Source organism: Falco peregrinus, chromosome 9, assembly GCF_023634155.1.
Source record: "Falco peregrinus isolate bFalPer1 chromosome 9, bFalPer1.pri, whole genome shotgun sequence".
NCBI classification, from domain to species: Eukaryota; Metazoa; Chordata; class Aves; order Falconiformes; family Falconidae; genus Falco; species Falco peregrinus.
In genome coordinates, this window is record NC_073729.1 from 11,569,579 (window position 1) to 11,586,979 (window position 17,401).

Genomic DNA, 17,401 nt, shown 5'->3' on the forward strand with positions numbered 1-17,401 from the left:
ATCTCTTGGGCTTACAAATATCAAGGCACTGTAGATTTTAGCCTGTCAAAATACAGATAATATGTTTGGTATAATATTAATATAATTATTAACTTGCAGTTTTTAAACCAGTCTCGCATGTTAGGAGAATAGACATATTTGATGCTGAAAGAAAAAAGGTAAGTTTTAGTTTGTGAATCTGTTTTTTTAAATTTTATTTATTTTTGCCCATTTTCCCAGTACCAAATTCCTTTTGGTAAAACCTAACCCCTTTTTTTTAAATTTTGTCTCTGTTTTCTCTTTCCCATTTCCACACTGGTTTTTTGCCCATGGGAAAAAGGTGGGTGCAGTGAGAATTAGGAAAGAATGAAAAAAATCAGATAAATGAACTGGATCATTTCTATATAAAGCCTTTTTTATTTGAAAGCTAGGGTAACTAGCATTGTGTCAGCATTATTGTGACACTCTAATCACTTGCGTTAGCCGTGCTAATCCTGAGGATGATTACAAAACCCTTTTTGCAGGTATTGTAAGCTGTATTTTATAGTTTGGAGGATCCTGTGATTTCCAGACAGTGTATACACGTATAGGTTCTCTGAATACAGCAACCTATCTGCCAAAACAACAAAACGTTCCAGGTTTATGGATGTTAATTTTTTCCCAATGTAGTGTTTAACAGAATTTGTAGTAAAATGTCTTAGAGATGTGTTTGGCTTCAATAACTTTTCATACAGCTCTAAGAAAAAAAAATAATAATTGTGGCCACTGTTGGGTTTGGGAAGTACACTACAAAAAATTCCTCTGTTACAGTGTGCTGCTTGGCAGAATTTGCATCTGTCTTTACTAAAATACTGCCAAATCAGTGGTTATCACCACAGATACTTGTTTCTCTAAATAGACTCCTTTACAAACAAATATTGTCAGCTTCACTTAGCCATAGTAGATGATGATAATAGTGAGTTAAGAAGAAATAAAGTTGGTGCAGTAATAGATGTTCTTGAGAAATTCAGCCACTGTTGGTCATCAGGGTCTGTATGTTGTGCATATTGACCCTGTTTGTCCAAAATATTTTAAGTACAAATGGTGGGTGTAAAGAGATTTCTGAAAGCAATAACAAAACAGTGATTTAATGCCAAAATAATTCTGAAACTTGCTTGGAAGAGAATGTTGTCATTCAAAAAGTTAAAGTAAGCATGGACCTAACAAGAGTATTAAAATACGTACATATACACACATGCATTTGCTCAAGGAAGGTAAATTTTAGTATTTGTGATACAATTGAACCAAAAAGTGCTGGTTTGGAGAACTTCTGCAAAATAAAGTATGTTGCCTTTTTGTTAGCCCAGTTTAGCCTTGGTCTGGGCAGTTTGTGTTAGGAATTATAAGACGTGGTTCCTGTCATGGCAGAGGGACTGCACTGACCGCTGTGCCGGGCCATGCCTTCCAATTCTATGTTACCAAAAAAGCGGAAAACCTTACATCCAGACTGAATCCTTCCTTCCTTTCTCCCTTTTGCTCCTCAGATCCTAAGTGTGGGCAGAAGGTTCAAGAGGCAAAACCATGGAGTTACCTGAACCTATTCACTCGGATTGTTGGGGGAAGCCAGGTGAAACAAGGCACACATCCGTGGCAGGTTTGCACGAGCAAATGTGGCTTTATCTTCAGATATTTCTATGAAAAGTCCTGACTTTTCATAGAAATGACAAAAGCAGAAAACACTTGTACTGTGTGCTTACTGACACTTACGGTGTGTTGTTGAGTTCCACCCTCCTTCTATGAAAAGCAGCGAAGCAGATGGAGAGGACACAGAGCCTGTCCTACTCCCTAATAAACCTTTCCTTACAATTTTTTATTTTGTTTATCATCTTTTATGAAAGAGCATCTGTAGATTAGCTTATCATAGAGAGGCATGGGTGAAACTGCTCAAAAATAGGTCACCAAAGGAGGTAGAGCCAGCCCCTTATTGTTAGGCATCTCAGATTTGTAGTGCTCCCAGTGACCTGCAAAGGAAAAATTCTCAACTAACTAGTGACCTTTACAGCATGCCGAGTACCTCAGTGACTTGGCATCTATTACATGTATGTTGCTTTTATGCAGGCACCAAAATCACTGCTGGAGGGAGAACAGCAGGGTTTAGGATCTCTTAGGCTCAAGGACTGTAAGAATGCCATGAAAGTGTGTTTGCTGAAAAAGCAGCATGTGCTTTAGCTACGTGAATCTTCACCAAGAGTACCTGTATGTACTCTCCCCTTTCTTCCTCAAATGCAGTCAGAGCAGATACAAAGATTTTCTTTATTTGGCATGCCTTCTTTCTGTGACGCAGGTTTCCTTGAAACGAAGTCAAAAGCATTTCTGTGGAGGCACCATTGTTTCTGCTCAGTGGGTGGTCACGGCAGCTCACTGCATCTTAGACAGGTATGGATGTGATATTTCAGGAGCAGGCTGCAGGTGCAGAAAAACATTGATTGTAAATACGTGCGTGTGCTGTAGCATCTTGGTGGTGACTACTTACAGGTGCTACCCTTTTACTTGTAACCAATATTTTCCATGTTTTAACAGAAAGGGAGAAAACCCCCAAACCTTTGAACATCTCAAAAATAATTAAGAATGAAATAAACTTGCAAGGATTGGTGTAGACTGATTTTGGAAGTGTAGGTAAAAATCTGTACTTAATTATATCGATCAGGTGACTGCAAATTATTTTTTTAGTGGTAACATCTGGCAGAGTATATACACTTAAATGGGGAATGGGTGTAGTACTCGCCTCTTTCTTGCATGCTGATGATTTTTGGCCTTAGTGCTAAAAAAAAATAAATAAAGTCTGTAAATGTTGTATGGAAGCTTTCAGTTCTGATTCTGTAGTGGCTTCACTGAGGTATAATTCCCTTATAGTTAATACTGAATATTTGTACTTATGGTTCACCTGGAGTTACAAATTTCATCTGTATCTGGTAAGTGATCACATCTTGGTCAAATTAGCCAATAACTGCAGAGTTTATATTAACTACAGAAGGACAGGCAGTGTCTAAATCGGCATAAAGCCTCCTGACACAAAAGTTATTCTTCAAGTTGGGTGAATAAATTTGAAGGAAGATAAAACGTTCATAATAATCGCTTTTGTGTTTCCTTGCTACACATCTGGTCTGGTACTAGAAGCCCCGGAGCAGGATTCACTATGTTTTTAAGGTATAAACTGAGAATGCTAGAGAAGTAGTCTTTTTTTTCTGTACTTTCCTGTGTCCAAATCTTCCCTCCTCCTTCAAAAAGTAGTGTGACTGAACATTTTTAAACATAGTAAGAGGACCTGGTTGCTTGGTGGACCACCAAGCCACAGTCAGGAGTGCAGCAAAAAGATTTTTCTTCTCAGTCCTTTTCATCTCCTGATTTTCTGCTGTGGGGCATGCTCGGCTCTTGCTGACCATACATATTAAGTGCTCTAAAACCTGCAGATGAAAGGTACTAGGTACGAGTAGTAATAACTTCTCTGTTTAAATACAACTAATTTTTTTTTTCTTTCATTTTAAGGATTCTGTAGCTAAACTTTGGTTTTTCTGTTCTACAGAAACCTACTCCAGTACTTGAATGTCACTGCTGGAGAGCATGATCTGAGGATCAGGGAGACCGGCGAGCAGACGCTCCCTGTTAAATACGCCATTAAGCATCCCAGCTTCGACCCCAGAAGGCCGATGAACTATGACATTGCCCTTCTGAAGCTGGATGGAGCCTTCAACTTCAGTAAGGCCATAGTTACCTGTGATCTTTGTCAGCGGTGAAGGTTAAGGCCTTTGCTTCTCCCAGGTGCTGTGAAAAGCCTTGAAACTTGGTTTAAACCCATTTCACAGCTGTCAGATTATACCACTAAAAGTCTCCAGTGTATTTTGCAACTGAAGTATTTAAAATACCAGGCGTAAGTCAGATAAATGTATCAGCTGAGTTACATGTCTTCTTCAGACTTAATACTCCCTTGAAGGAAAAGGTATTGTTCTTTGTATGTGGGAGATGAAAATTCGAGCAGATAGGTGTGTTTATTTTTTTATCTAAAGTGTAGGTGGAGATTTCTGCCTCTGGTGAGCAGTAAAGCTAGCCAAAGGCAGAGCAGAGCTCAGAGCACACGGCAGTACTGCCTGCCCCTTGCTCACCCCCCTCTGCTGTTTGCCCTCCTTTCCTTTCCTGCAGCAGGGATTATTTTCCATGGTGGCAGCATGGTCTGTTTCCATCTCATTTCTCAGCTGTATGCTAACTTTGCCTTATGGCCAGGTTTCTGGAAGGCTATTTCACATCAGTTTTATAAAAGTGGTGCATAGGAGAGTCCACCCGACACTTTGCTCTTCCAAAGACTCCAGCTCACATCACGAGGTTGCTTTTTCTTTGCCACCACAAATGTGAGCAACTACTTTTTCTAATAGTGATAGCAGCTAAGTTTAAACTGGGCTGATGCTTGTGGTGCTCATGGCTTTCTTTTCCATTCCAAAACACTATGAAGTGGAGGCACAGATCGACTGTCAAATGCCAGATTAATTTTTCAGTTGCCACAAAAATAACAATACTTTTTAGTAAAAAAAAAAAAACAAACAACAACTGACCGAGAAAGGAAGTTTTTTGTTGTTGTTCTTTCAAATAGTTATCAATAAAACTCATGTCCTTGTGTGGCAGGTTCTTCAGTTTTGCCAGCATGTCTTCCTGATCCAGGGGAAAAGTTTGAAGCAGGATACATCTGCACTGCTTGTGGTTGGGGCCGTTTAAATGAGAGTAAGCCACTCCAGTTGTTCTTTGACATTCAGGTTTCTCAGTGTCTTATTTCTGAAATTTCTGAAGCTAAGAGCCTGATTGCGTAGGTCATAGGCAGACCAGAAGAAACCATCAACTGGTCGTAAGAATTGTCATCTCAAAATGGGATCTTCTAGCTAGCTTCTCTGCCTGCCTGTGAATTATTCAGAATGGCTCACTAGAATGTATAGCCCTGTGTTTCAACTTGGAAACATTTTGAAATTTATTCAGGTAAAACTGTGTTTGTATGCAAAACTGGATGTTTATCAGAATGTGCTTGTAACCATAAAATGGCTTGGAGCAAGCTTCCAACTAATTTTTTTTTGTGTATTAGCAGTAACTTTAAGCTCACCTTTCAGCATTTCTTATGAGCGTTTTTGGGTTGCTCTTTTTTTTTTTTTTTTTTTTTTTTTTTTTTTTGTATTTCAGATGGAGTACTCCCTCAGGTCTTATATGAAGTCAATCTACCAATCCTAAACAACAAGGAGTGCTCAAGAGCATTATCAACTTTAAAGAAACCCATCCAAGGTGACACTATAATGTGTGCTGGATTTCCTGATGGAGGAAGAGATGCCTGCCAGGTGAGCTGAACTTAGTCGTGTACTCAAGCGTGTTTCTCAGAAGCTCACACTTTGTGCCTGACTGAGTGAGCGTGTCTGTTTTGGTGCGTGTGCATTCTGGCATATGAATTTTTTCAAAGGTTCTGTATGGGGCAATGCACTTCATTACATGATTCCATTTTAATTATTGTATGAGCTGTATGACAGGTACCTGAGAGCAGTTTTGGAGTGTATCCTAGTGCAATAATGCTGAGGGCTTTCTAACTTCAGAACACTTGGTAAATTGATCAGTTAATGTTGCTAAGATCCTGAGGAGGGAAGTAGAAAAGGTTACCTTGGATTACAGGAAGGAAAGGAAGTGAGATAAAGGTTAAGTGTTCCTTGTCATGGGGGATAAAAGAAAAAAAGCTCCTCACTCCCTTTTCCATGCTCAAACACAACAGATGTGCACCCATAAGGGAATAAGCTTGTCTTTCCCCTTCTTGACAATCCTGACTAAACACAACAAAAAAATAAAGCCTCTTTCTTCACAGGTGTTATAAAATTACTATCCCCCACTTTGCAGATTCGTTAGTATGGCTCAAAAGAGAACGCAGTGAACTCTGTTAGGCTTGCTCAGCGGGGTACACGTGCGTTTGTAGGCTGTGAGTTGTGGGCTTTGACTTGTTTTTTTACAGGGAGACTCAGGAGGCCCTCTTCTGTGTCGACGTAAGCATGGTGCCTGGACTCTGGCTGGTGTGATTTCGTGGGGCATGGGGTGTGCTCGCGGCTGGATAAGTAATGAGAAGAGGAAGCATTATGACAGAGGATCTCCGGGAATATTCACAGACCTCAGTGCGGTGCTTTCTTGGATTCAAGAGAACATGAGTGCTGGTATTAAGTCTTCACAGTAATGTGGCTCTCACTTGTCACAGCTTTTCTGTCTCATAATAATACTTCATTTAATTTTATCTTTTTCAAGATGTAACACCTATATTTTCCCATTTTTCCTAGCAAAGCACTATAGCATTTCACAGTGCCTTTAATTAGAAGCATTGCGAATGTTTGCTTCTCTTCCACATTGCCTCCTACTTGGAATATATATGTGTGTGGGCATGTATGTATTTTTTTTATTTTAAGAATGGTCCTTTTATCCAGCTAGCCAGTTAGCCTGGTATTTTAAAGTGGAAATTCACCAGTTGAAAGTATCTGAAATTCCATACACACCTCTTCAAAGTTACTTGTCATTTTTCTCAGCTAAAATGTGTTGGATCAGACATTTGACTGCCTGGGGAAAAGCTCTCAGAAGGGCTTTTGCTTACTCTGCCCAAAAGGCTACATACGTCCTCTGTGCAGGGAAACAGTATGAAAATTATCCATCACTTCCAAAGGCATGGAGCTGGAGATATAAATGACAGTCTGTCCACGGGTGAACTTCACTCAGAACATTAAGAAACATTTTCTTCCAGTTTGGGCTATTCTCATTAAAAGTTATCAGAGACTGTGTTAAAATTTATGCAGAGAACAGGAAAAACTGAGGAGGGGTGTTTAAGAGGTTTTGCTAGAAAAAAAATTGTGAGGGAAAAGAATTAAATCTTTCCTATTAGAAATCAGCTTCAACTGGTGATTGAAAAAAGAAATGGTCATGATGTCGGAGAAAAATGAAAAGGTTCTGAAAAATATTTTGGTTTTAAATTTTAAAAAAGAAAAGAGGGTCTTTTTATTATAAATTTGCTAGTTGGCCCATTTTATTATCAGGGAAAAATACAATTAGCTATTGCGGTAATTCAAGTGTGTTGGCTCCAGTGAAAAGAAAAAAGCGATTTGATAGGTAAAGTGAAAACACAGTTCTCAATTGTATTGCACTGAGTTTTGCTTGCTAGCTCTTTTATAGTCACACTGGTGCAAAAGATCTTAACCGTAATTGCTGTCAAGCTTAATGTCTCTGATACGATGCTAGCAGTTAGATTCTGCTACCCTTACCTGAAATGTGTAGTATTTACTCAGCAAGTGCATAGAAAGATAGTATGTGGCTCAGACTGAGCGGTGGCCTATCAATGCAATGTATGGTTAATTCTAGAAGTGGCTACTCCAGAATTGTTTATTCCAAAGCCAGCATTGCCTGAACTTGAAAATTTACTAGTATATTGAAGGTACTGTGTCCCCAAGAAGCATTTGAATTTGCCTTAGTGCTAGCTGTATAAAATTACCATTTAACACAGATAAAAGTATAGCCTACATTGTGAATACGAAACTACAGTAATTTATTCTTCTTTTTCCACCCCTTTCCCTGTCCCTCCTTCATTAGATCTGAAAATGAAAAGCTCCACAGGTGAGTACGGTGTTCTTTCAGTATCTTCTGTCTGTGTTGGAGCATAAAAAGACCCCAAAATAGTCTGTTATATAAACTTGAAGGAAGAAATGTGAAGAAACTTGACTCATCAAAGCACTTTTTAATGTATACTTTAAATATATACTTTTTTTCCTCCTGGTTCTGTAAAAAAAATAATTATTACTTAGGTAGGGTTGTACTGGTGATTTAAAAAAGGAATTTTCCTTAAGGCAGTTCCACATATAAAGCCATGGTTTTATTGAAATGTAAATAAATTAATGGGGAAAATGTAGAACAGAACATCAAGCAATACATGAAATCTAGTGAAGCTGATTATGTGAAAAAAATATAGATTCTAAATGGAAAATATGAGTTAAATTAGTAGTACTTTTGTGCAGTCTATGATGAATCTGTCTACTTGTCTGGTGTCTATTTCGATGAATAAAATGCAAAAAAGTACCCCCACAGAACACAACCCCAAATGTAACATTTTAAAATTGAAGTCTTACTTTGATTCTGCCACGTTTTTGTTCTTTTTGGATGCTCTGTTTGTTGAGGTACGAGGTCACATAAAGATACTACGAACAACTCTTGTGAAGTAGATCTTAAAATTCTACTTTTAGTAGCCTAGAGTGAGATTTCTCAGATGATAAATGAGCTTGGGCACATGGTCAGTTTGTATAGACTTGCTGTGGCCAGTGAGAATTGGGTATTTAAGTGCTGGTTTTGTCTTTTTGAAATTTGTTACTGGTCTTCCCAGGATGCTCCAGGTAAGATAATCTTCTAAGTACATGACTCCTTGAATTTGTTTGCATATACATAATTGTTGATAAACGTCTCACTGGCTTACCTTGCAAAGAGAAGAAAAGGCAAGAGGAGGTAATTTTTGTAAGTAATTGTGTTTCTAGTGACACTGATCTGGAGAGGAAAGCTTCTGCTTCTTCTATTAAAGTGTCTTTAATACCATCTTGTACTGTTGCAAAAGCCTCCTGCTGTAACATAACTAAGGATGTTATTACAAATGGGCTGCAATGAATGCTTTTCTTATGTCCTGAGGTATGTGTTTTCCCTCCCTGAAAAATATTTATACTGAAATCCTCATTTAACAAATAGTTTCTTTAATGTAAAAAGCAAGGGCTGCTATTTTGCAATAAAATATGATAGTGTGTTGGCAGTGCTTCGTTTTTGCTCCCAAATTATGTGTTTTAAAAGTGACTTACCATAATTCCAAATAAAAGAGAGCAGAGAGAAGACCCAGCATTAGTCTGCCCGCAGAAACAAGGCATGGCTAAACACTCTTGTGAGTCTCACAATATTCTCTAGACGTTTGAGCTTTTTGGTGGAACAAATGATTGCATGTGTGTCAAACCTGATTCCTTCTATTTTGTTTTAATTCTACAATGCAGCATTTTGTAGCATTCAGGATGGCAAACTCCCTGACAGTGAAGGAGAATTACATTTTCCTGGAAGTCCCAAACAGTTCTATCAAAACCACCAGTAAGTACACAAATCGCAGTCTTTTCTCAGAAACTATTCCCTATACCAGTGTAGTTGGTTTTTGTTGCAGTTTTGTGAATGGGAACTCGTTTGTGATTCCAGATTGTGTGTATGGACTCTATTTGTACCCGAAGGGAATTATATATTGCTTCGGTTTTCCCACTTTGATATAGAGCCAGAAACGTTTTGTGACTATGATTCTTTATCAGTCTATTCAAAAGACAACAGACTTGTTGGTGAGTTGCGCTCCCTTTATTCCTTGAAATAAGCCGTCAGTATGCCTTTTTATTCTAACAGCAAGTACACCCCATGAGGACATGGCGGTTGATTATGTTTTACTTACGTTTTCATGATGGATACCTTGTGACATATGATCTAAAATAAAAGACAAAGAGTGTGGGAGGAGAAAAGAATGGAAAATGCCTGGTGTGGAACTGTGTCAGCATAGAACTTGCTGGTGTCAATGATTCTCAGTCATTAATAGTTTGCATCTCTATGGGCTAGTGGATTAATAGGGAATGTAGAGGAATGAATAAGCAATACCCTTTTCAGCCTAAAATGTTTATAGCTAAATGGTACATGCAAGTTTTCTCAAGTGACTAAAGACTTTAAACAGTGATTATTCTCTAATATTTCAGGGAAATTCTGCGGAGGAGATCTTCCATTACCTATTTTGGTTGGCTCCAGTAGTATAAGGCTGAAATTTGTTTCTGACAGCAAGGATTATGGAACTGGTTTTTCCATGACCTACAAAGCTCTTACACCAGATATTCTTCCTGGTAAGTCTAAGTAACACACCTGTCTGCACACTCGGGTGGTGACCTGGAAGACAAAATTCAGGAGAAAATAAATCAGAGGAAGCTTCTATGATGTTTCTGTGTGGATGATGCTATGGCCAAGGTTAGTGTGGTTAAGCTGCCGCGTGAAATTGTGGAGAAACTGGGATGCCCGAAAGAGATAGGTGTGAGATGGTGTTTAACTTTACCTCCTCTCTCCACTTTATATGAGATCTCATTCCTTCCCTACTTCAGGATGCTTTAACACTCAATAACATTAGTCAGTTGAGCAGCATTTCCAGATGAAAGCTGCTTTGCTAGTCCCAGGCATGCTTTCATGGAGGGGCCCGGAGGCAGGCCACTAATGCTAACATACATGTCATGGAGAACTGCTTTCAGTTGTGCTGCGCAGAGTGGTTCACTCTCGTTAGAGAGCAGACCCAAGGGCCATCTGCTGAGTCTGGGCAATCTAGATACAGACAGACACCTGTGTACCTGTTCCTGCAGCTTTTCCAGCTAGTTTCTTTCCTTTGCAGAGTGTAAGGGCGGAGTGTAGGGAGGAATCCTCTCTGCAGGGCCTTCCCACTGTATAGTCCATCAGGAGGACATGTCCTGTGGTTATGTTTTACGTCTCCACTTTCCTCTCCAAAGAAAGTTGGCAAATGTTCTTGTGACATGCTGGTATCCAGCTCTTCTTTCACCCCACACAGGTGCCTGTGCCTGCAGTGCTGTTCACTGCCTGTAGTGAAAAGGGAACGCTATAGTCATGGGTTGACTTGTTCTTCTGCCTGGGAAAAGATTAAACATTTTCTTTGCATCTTTTTCAAACAGAAGGATTTGGCTTGCTGCTCTTTCTCAGCTGTGTGAAAACACCACAAGACTTTTTCTGGATTTAATTTATCTTCCTTTTTTTTTTTTCTTCTTTTTTTTGGGTTTGTTTTTTTTTTTTTTTTTGGTGAATGCGTTAATAAGAAATCACGGTACCTCTATTTTTGTTTTCCTGGATTTCCAGATTCTGGCTGTGAGTCCTTAGCTGTCCTTTTTGAAGAAGGAGTGTTACAAAGTATGCACTATCCAGAGCGCTACACCAACATGGCAGACTGTCAGTGGATTATTTGTGCGCCGGAGGACCATGTCATCAAGGTATAATATGAGTCCTTCTTGTGGCTACAGAATGGAAGTAGGCACCACTGAGGTAACAAGAAATTATGCAGCTGAGGGCAAGCAAGATCAAGCCAAATAAGCTTGAATAATGCTGCTGGATGCAGTTAAGAGAAAGAACTTCCCATTTCAAAAGCCCAATAGGTTCTGATTTCTCCTTTAGGTTACAGTAAAACAGGATTTTCTGGTTTAAATTTCATCGTGACAGATTCTTGTAGCAAATGCACTATGTTATGTACCACCTGTGAGAGGTCTGTGTGTCACAGAAACCAAACCCTGAAGGAATCGTTGAGAATACTAAAGACCCTGCTGTAGATCTTTGAAATTTTTCTGTGTGAATTTAACAACAAGGTTCACCTTTTCATTTTTTATTTAAAGCTTACATACCAGTCTTTTGAAGTAGAAGAGAGTGAAGATTGCTCTTACGATGCCGTGACTGTGTATGAAGATGTGGGGAAACAGGAAGAAATTGGTTTGACTTTTTTGATTTTTGACATACTTTGGGGATGACTTATTTCTTCTACAACTTTTACTAGCCCTGTTTTACAGTCTAAAATTATTTGCTTCAGTAGTCTTAGATGATGTTAAAGGTACTAGTTTCAGTACCTTGAAAAATACTTGCTGTTATTGCTGCTTCTGTTCCATTTACAGAGGCAAAGCTACATTGAACAGAGTAGTTTTGTGTATATAAATTCTATATGAAATTCAGTTCTGAATTCATGTAAATAAAGAAAAGGGCATAACACATTATTATTTTTTTTTCCTATGGTAATGGTTAGTCAGAGAAAGCACTTGTGAGGTCTCCGTTCCAGGGTCTTCACTCCAGATGAGCATTCCTGTAGTTCTTGCCACCTTGCTGGAGATTCCTCTGGCTTACGCTGAATGAGAGGAAGACCTGTCCCAATCAGCTGGTTTCAGCCCTTGCTTGATGCTGCTGCTGGGATTAGTACTAGCAGATGGTGGTGTTGAAACACTAATACGGAGGAATCATGTTTCCAGTGTGTTCTGTATGTAATGGCAACTGATGAGTGTGAGTGCTGCAATAGACTCTTGTGAAATAATGCAAGAGTCTTGTTGTTCTTTGAGATAATTACTGAATAAGGACAGACTGTCAGGAGTAATAGAACAGTCCTTCAGCCTCAGTCTGCTTATCTTTGTTCCTCTCTTGTACAAAGTTGTGTTTTACCCTCCTGTGTGAGAGCTGGAATACACAGACTGTTGGGTACCCACTGTTGAAAAGTACGTGATAATCTGCAGCGAGACTTTGCTTTCTCATCTTTAGCTAAATCTTGTGGATTCGCCCTCCCAGCACCTGTTCTAAGCTCCTCTGCTGTGATGCTGGTTGTCTTTCACTCTGATGAGACAGAGACTTTTGGAGGATTCAGAGCTACAATCTCTTTTGTTCATGTGTCAGGTAATAAAAGTAACTTGGGAAACTGCCTCTTCGGGGCAGCACAAAGGGCCTTTCAGTGAATCTGGCCGTTCAGAATTATTTTCATCTAACAAATTGTTTCAGTGAAATAACTGTATTGTGAACTTATTGAGGCATTTAAACAAAGGGTCTGTTGAGTGAGTGAAGAGAAACAATGAATCTACCCAAACCCTGAGAGTTTTATTTTGTGTAAAAGTGTTTTGGTGCATTTTAAATGGCACTTTACTACCATGTAAAGATTTAATAGCACAGATCCCTACAGTAGAAACCTATTCCTTCTACAGAAATTATAATAAAGGAAATAAAAGTGATTTTGTAATAAAAATATCACTCAAGACAGCCTGCTAATGCATTTGCTTTTTTTATTTGCTAGATTTAGACACTTTGGATTCAACTAGTGAAGAAGAATTTGAAGATGTGGATATGATTGAAGAAGAAATACAGGATACAACAGGTAAGCCTAAGTTACATTTTCTTCATGGGAATAGGGAGTACCTTTTGGACTATAATTTAAATGGTGTTTTCTCCAAATATTTAATGGATGCAGTTGTCTCAGAATTTTTCATTAAGATATTTTGAGGAAATAAAAAGATGAACAGTAACACTTCTAGCTTTGGCTTTAGAATAGCAGAACCTATGTTTTTTGTGTTTCCTTCATCTTGTTAAGTCATTTTCAGCAATGTAATGACATTATTTTAGCTTGTATGTTAGTTTACGCCTACTTGGTTTGAAAGTAGTTGCAAAAAGTACAGAGTGGTTGAAAATAATAACCAGTATTTTAGAACTTCCCTTACTCCCCACGCCCCGGGTACTTGCCAGGAGAATGGCATGAGTCCATATTCATTGTAGATTTGAGGCTAAAACTTGTGAAGGTAAGCAGTCGCTTTCATCTTGGGAAGTTCTGTTTTTGTTAAGATCATCTCCTCATGCTAGTTCTAAACATTTGGATCCTTTGTAATGAGTTAAGTTGAAAGATGTAGCAAAAAAGGGGAAGAGGGAAGCCTGAGAAGTTGTGGGATTACTCTTAAATGGACAGTTATTTGCTTCTCCAAATCTTAACCTCTAAAGACTTCTTGACACATCAGTGCTTTCTGTTTCAGATGATATTTGTGGTATGCCTTCAAATCAGCCCAGGTTCATCTTCAGTAGGATAATTGGAGGTGAAGAAGCCGTACCATACTCATGGCCTTGGCAGGTCAGTGTACAAATTTCAGATGAGCATATCTGCGGAGGAGCAGTTCTTGCCAAAGAATGGGTTGTCACAGCTGCTCACTGCTTTAATTCTAAGTAAGTACACTGGGATGACCCCTTCCTTGGGAACATCTGTAATTGTGTGGTGCATCTCTGCAGCGTGGTGGTTCTGCCCAGGGTTGCTGGCACAATTTCGGTTACCACCTACTTACAGCTCACATTGGCACTGTTTTTTTTGCTCCACACACGTACTAGGATCATAGTGGCTACTAAGGAAGTAAGTAGCCTGCTTCTGTAGGCTTCATTTTTGTTAAGATCAGTTTTCAGAAGAGATGACAAGATACCTTGTCATCCATCACTGACTCTAAGGTAACTTCCTAGTGTTTCAGTAATTTACAGAGCATGTTTCGTCCAGGTGGAATCAACCTATACAAAAATTTAAAAAATGACTGAATTTGTGTAGATTTTGGAGGGCATACAGGAGGCTTTTGTGCACAGTGTTGATGCCATTCCCTTACTAAGAACGTGTCAAGCTGTTAAATCAGATTACATGGAAATTTTTCTGTCTTTATTGACAAAAGGGTAGTCTACGTGACTTTTGGATTCTTTAAAAGACTTTCTAAACTGCAATTTGTTTATTCATCTCTTAGGCTGTACCTGTTCTGAAGTTTAGATTAATCGCAGGTACATTAATTTAAAGTTCACATACACTGGGTAACTAAAATATTTTTTAAAAATCCTCCCAGGATTGCTGATAATTAGGTATTCTGGCCTGTTTTGAAATAAAGTTGTAATTACTTTAAAATGAGGGTCAGCTTTCAAACGCCCCGAATGCCAAAGATGCCTAGACGTCTATGTTCTCCATTTCTTTGATTCTCTTCTCCACCCCCACAAAACTGGGGATCTGAAATGCAAGTGCTGTTTTGAATTTTGGGCATTGGCTTCCAAGTTTCTAAATGTCAGTTTGCAAAATTCTGTGTCAGGAGCATTGGCTGATGGTACTGCTTTAAGAGCTGTTTTAAGGAGGAATTCTCTATGGCACATAGCCATCACATTAGAATTTGCATACATGACTTAACGATTCTACGCAACTAATTTCATCAGGGAGTTATGACAGATTTTCAGGCAGTGAAGAGGGTTTGGTTAAGAAACCAAAGGATGAAATGAAATATTGCTGTTGCATTTCTTGATACCATTTGATAGGTAGTAATGTTTTGAAGATTACGCATTTTTTTATTAAGAAGGTAGGGACCACCACTGTCCCTGGATGATGTAGACTGTGTAGGCCTTGTGTTCTGCATCAGGCACACCCAGTCCTTATAAAAGTGACCTTTCCCTCAGTTCACTATATGTTTGAAAGGTCCTGTTGCCTCAGCATGAGAATATTTCATGCTCTCTAGAAGTCAGTGGGAAGATTTCCATAGATTTGCACGGGAGTATGGGCCTCAGAAGTTATTGGCCCAGGAATACGTAGGGCCCTAGTATCTGTTTTGGGTGGTGGAGGTTTGAAGATTCATAGGTTTCAAGAATAAATACTATATTATACCAACCTGAGAACGTACGTATCTTTTTTTCTTTTTTCTTTTTTTTTTTTTTTAAGGGAACTATACACAGACTTATGGATGGTGGTAACAGGACTTCATGATCTTACGGAGCAAGAATACAGACAGGTACTATAAGTTCTGCTTAATAATAAAATATAAATCAATCTTATAAAATAGTTTTAAATGTAAATGCATCTCCAAAAATGTTGATGATGCAGCCATCTAACAGCCTGCATGCTGACCTTAATCTGCATTTACACAACAGCATTTGTGTGACTGTCAGAGAAGTTGTCACCACAGATTTGTGCCTCCACCAGCAATGAACTCTAAAGCTCAGTATCTTGGAGAATGTGTGAATGAGGAGTGTATTGTCTTTAGATTATCTGGTGCCTATTACTAAGACAGAAATAATTGGGGCACAACCTTCCACTTTGCTCAGACTGGACAAATGTTTTTCCAAGGCCCTCTGCCTACACTTGTTGGATGGAGTTTCCTGCATGTTCCCTGATTCATGTCCAAGAAGCATAATCTTGACTTAATATAAGAAACCCGGTGGCTTCAGCAGCTGCTTTTAAACGTGTCCTCCTCTTTAATCATGCATCTTGTATTTGGCCTGAAAACTTAGGAAACCAAAGTTCCTGACTTGGATTCCCAAGGCATTCAGAAAATGTCAATGTCCTTGCTTTCCTAGAAAAGGTCAGTCAAGCAGTATATTATACATCCAAGTTTTAACAAGACCACTATGGACTCTGATATTGCCTTACTGCAACTGGCTGAGCCCTTAGAATTCAACCATTACGTGCGCCCAGTGTGCCTCCCCGCTGCCCAGGAGGAGGCGGTTCAGCCCTCGAGGGTGTGCGTTGTCACAGGATGGGGTGCGCACGAAGCAGGTAGGCACTCTTTGCTGTTTTGAAGGTTGAGCATGCTATAACTGTGTTTTAAATACTGTGTTCTGTGTTGTAACATTCATTCTGTCTATACGTTAGTTTGGGGAGAACAAACGTTAAAAAGTTTTCACTTGCGTAAGTTCAGCTGGACATGCAGGGAAGTGGGTGGGAGGAAAGAAATCAGATGATTTGGATTGAGACCATTTGAAAAGGGGAAGAGCAAAGCTTCTTTGTGGAATCACAAATTCATGCCTCTGCTGGTTTCTGAGATGTCTTTTACTTCAAGACAGAGAAAAGGGGAAAAAACTGCATCAGCTGGAAGTCCCCATCCTGGTGCTTGATGCATGTCGGAGCTATTACATAAATCTTCCTACTAAAGTGACCCAGAAGATGATCTGTGCTGGATTCCCTCTGGAAGAAGGCAAGGACTCATGCACAGTAAGTTGCACACATCACCTTTGCCTTCTGACACTTGCGGTATGGCCATGGTGGGTTCTGAAAAGGGGTTAAAACCTCTGGAAAGTTAAAACCTCACTTAAAGCTGTTTTCTTGCAAACAGGCTGTAGGTGATTTACAGCGAAAGACTCCTTAATAATAGTAGGATTTTAATTACTCATAGGGCAAAAAGTGCTACTTCCCTTGAACACAGGCTATTTCTTTCTTTGCCTTTTAAAAACAGAAACCCCCAAACATATGAGCAGCTGGGACCTTTCGTAACTGAACTGGTATTTTAAAAGCATAAGGAATGTTGTTAGCTCATAACAAGATTCCTTTGTCCTTGTGCAGGGTGATTCTGGTGGCCCATTAGTTTGTCCTTCAGAAGATAACTCAGGATTTTACACCCTTCATGGAATCACTAGCTGGGGCTTGGGATGTGGAAGGAAGAGCTACCCAGGAGTATACACAAGTGTCGGTGTTTTTGTTGACTGGATCAAGCAAAGTGTTAATAGTAGTGGTATGTATAAAAAAAAATAAAATTAAATGCATCCTTTTGCTATTGCTAGATGCTTAATGTGAGGTCTTTTCCAGGGTGTCATTTTTATATTTGGGTGCCCAGCACTTTCTGAAATCTTGGCTGTTTAAACCGTCCCTAGCTAAATGCCCAGAAACAGACAAATTAAATCAGTAGTCACTTCTGAAAATGTTATTTCTTCCACAGGTATTATTATTCCCTGCTCTGTTGCATTTTTTTATGTCATTTGATATGTTTTTCTTACTGCCGCTTTGCTGCTTTGTTTCTCGGAGTTGGGAGGAGGTAGGGAGGCATGAACTGACGCATCATGACAGCAGAGTCCA

At 39.2% G+C, this 17,401-nt stretch overlaps 1 protein-coding gene across 4 annotated transcripts in view; it reads left to right on the forward strand.

Annotated features, from left to right (window-relative positions):
• Positions 1–17,401, forward strand: part of OVCH2 (ovochymase 2) — a 37,700-nt gene that overhangs the window by 17,523 nt on the left and 2,776 nt on the right. For 3 of the 4 annotated variants that reach the window (XM_055813448.1, XM_055813449.1, XM_055813450.1), the window contains 19 exons: positions 1,503–1,612; positions 2,303–2,394; positions 3,542–3,714; positions 4,633–4,728; positions 5,176–5,327; positions 5,984–6,179; positions 7,594–7,617; positions 9,024–9,114; positions 9,217–9,350; positions 9,753–9,893; positions 10,903–11,033; positions 11,430–11,523; positions 12,334–12,465; positions 12,857–12,937; positions 13,584–13,770; positions 15,275–15,344; positions 15,910–16,108; positions 16,392–16,543; positions 16,892–17,060. In XM_055813448.1, coding sequence (XP_055669423.1) covers positions 1,503–1,612; positions 2,303–2,394; positions 3,542–3,714; positions 4,633–4,728; positions 5,176–5,327; positions 5,984–6,179; positions 7,594–7,617; positions 9,024–9,114; positions 9,217–9,350; positions 9,753–9,893; positions 10,903–11,033; positions 11,430–11,523; positions 12,334–12,465; positions 12,857–12,937; positions 13,584–13,770; positions 15,275–15,344; positions 15,910–16,108; positions 16,392–16,543; positions 16,892–17,060 — 2,424 coding nt within the window. Of the gene's footprint in view, positions 1–1,502; positions 1,613–2,302; positions 2,395–3,541; positions 3,715–4,632; positions 4,729–5,175; positions 5,328–5,983; positions 6,180–7,593; positions 7,618–9,023; positions 9,115–9,216; positions 9,351–9,752; positions 9,894–10,902; positions 11,034–11,429; positions 11,524–12,333; positions 12,466–12,856; positions 12,938–13,583; positions 13,771–15,274; positions 15,345–15,909; positions 16,109–16,391; positions 16,544–16,891; positions 17,061–17,401 lie in introns of those variants that run through there. The other variant, XR_003551934.2, reaches the window with a different exon arrangement.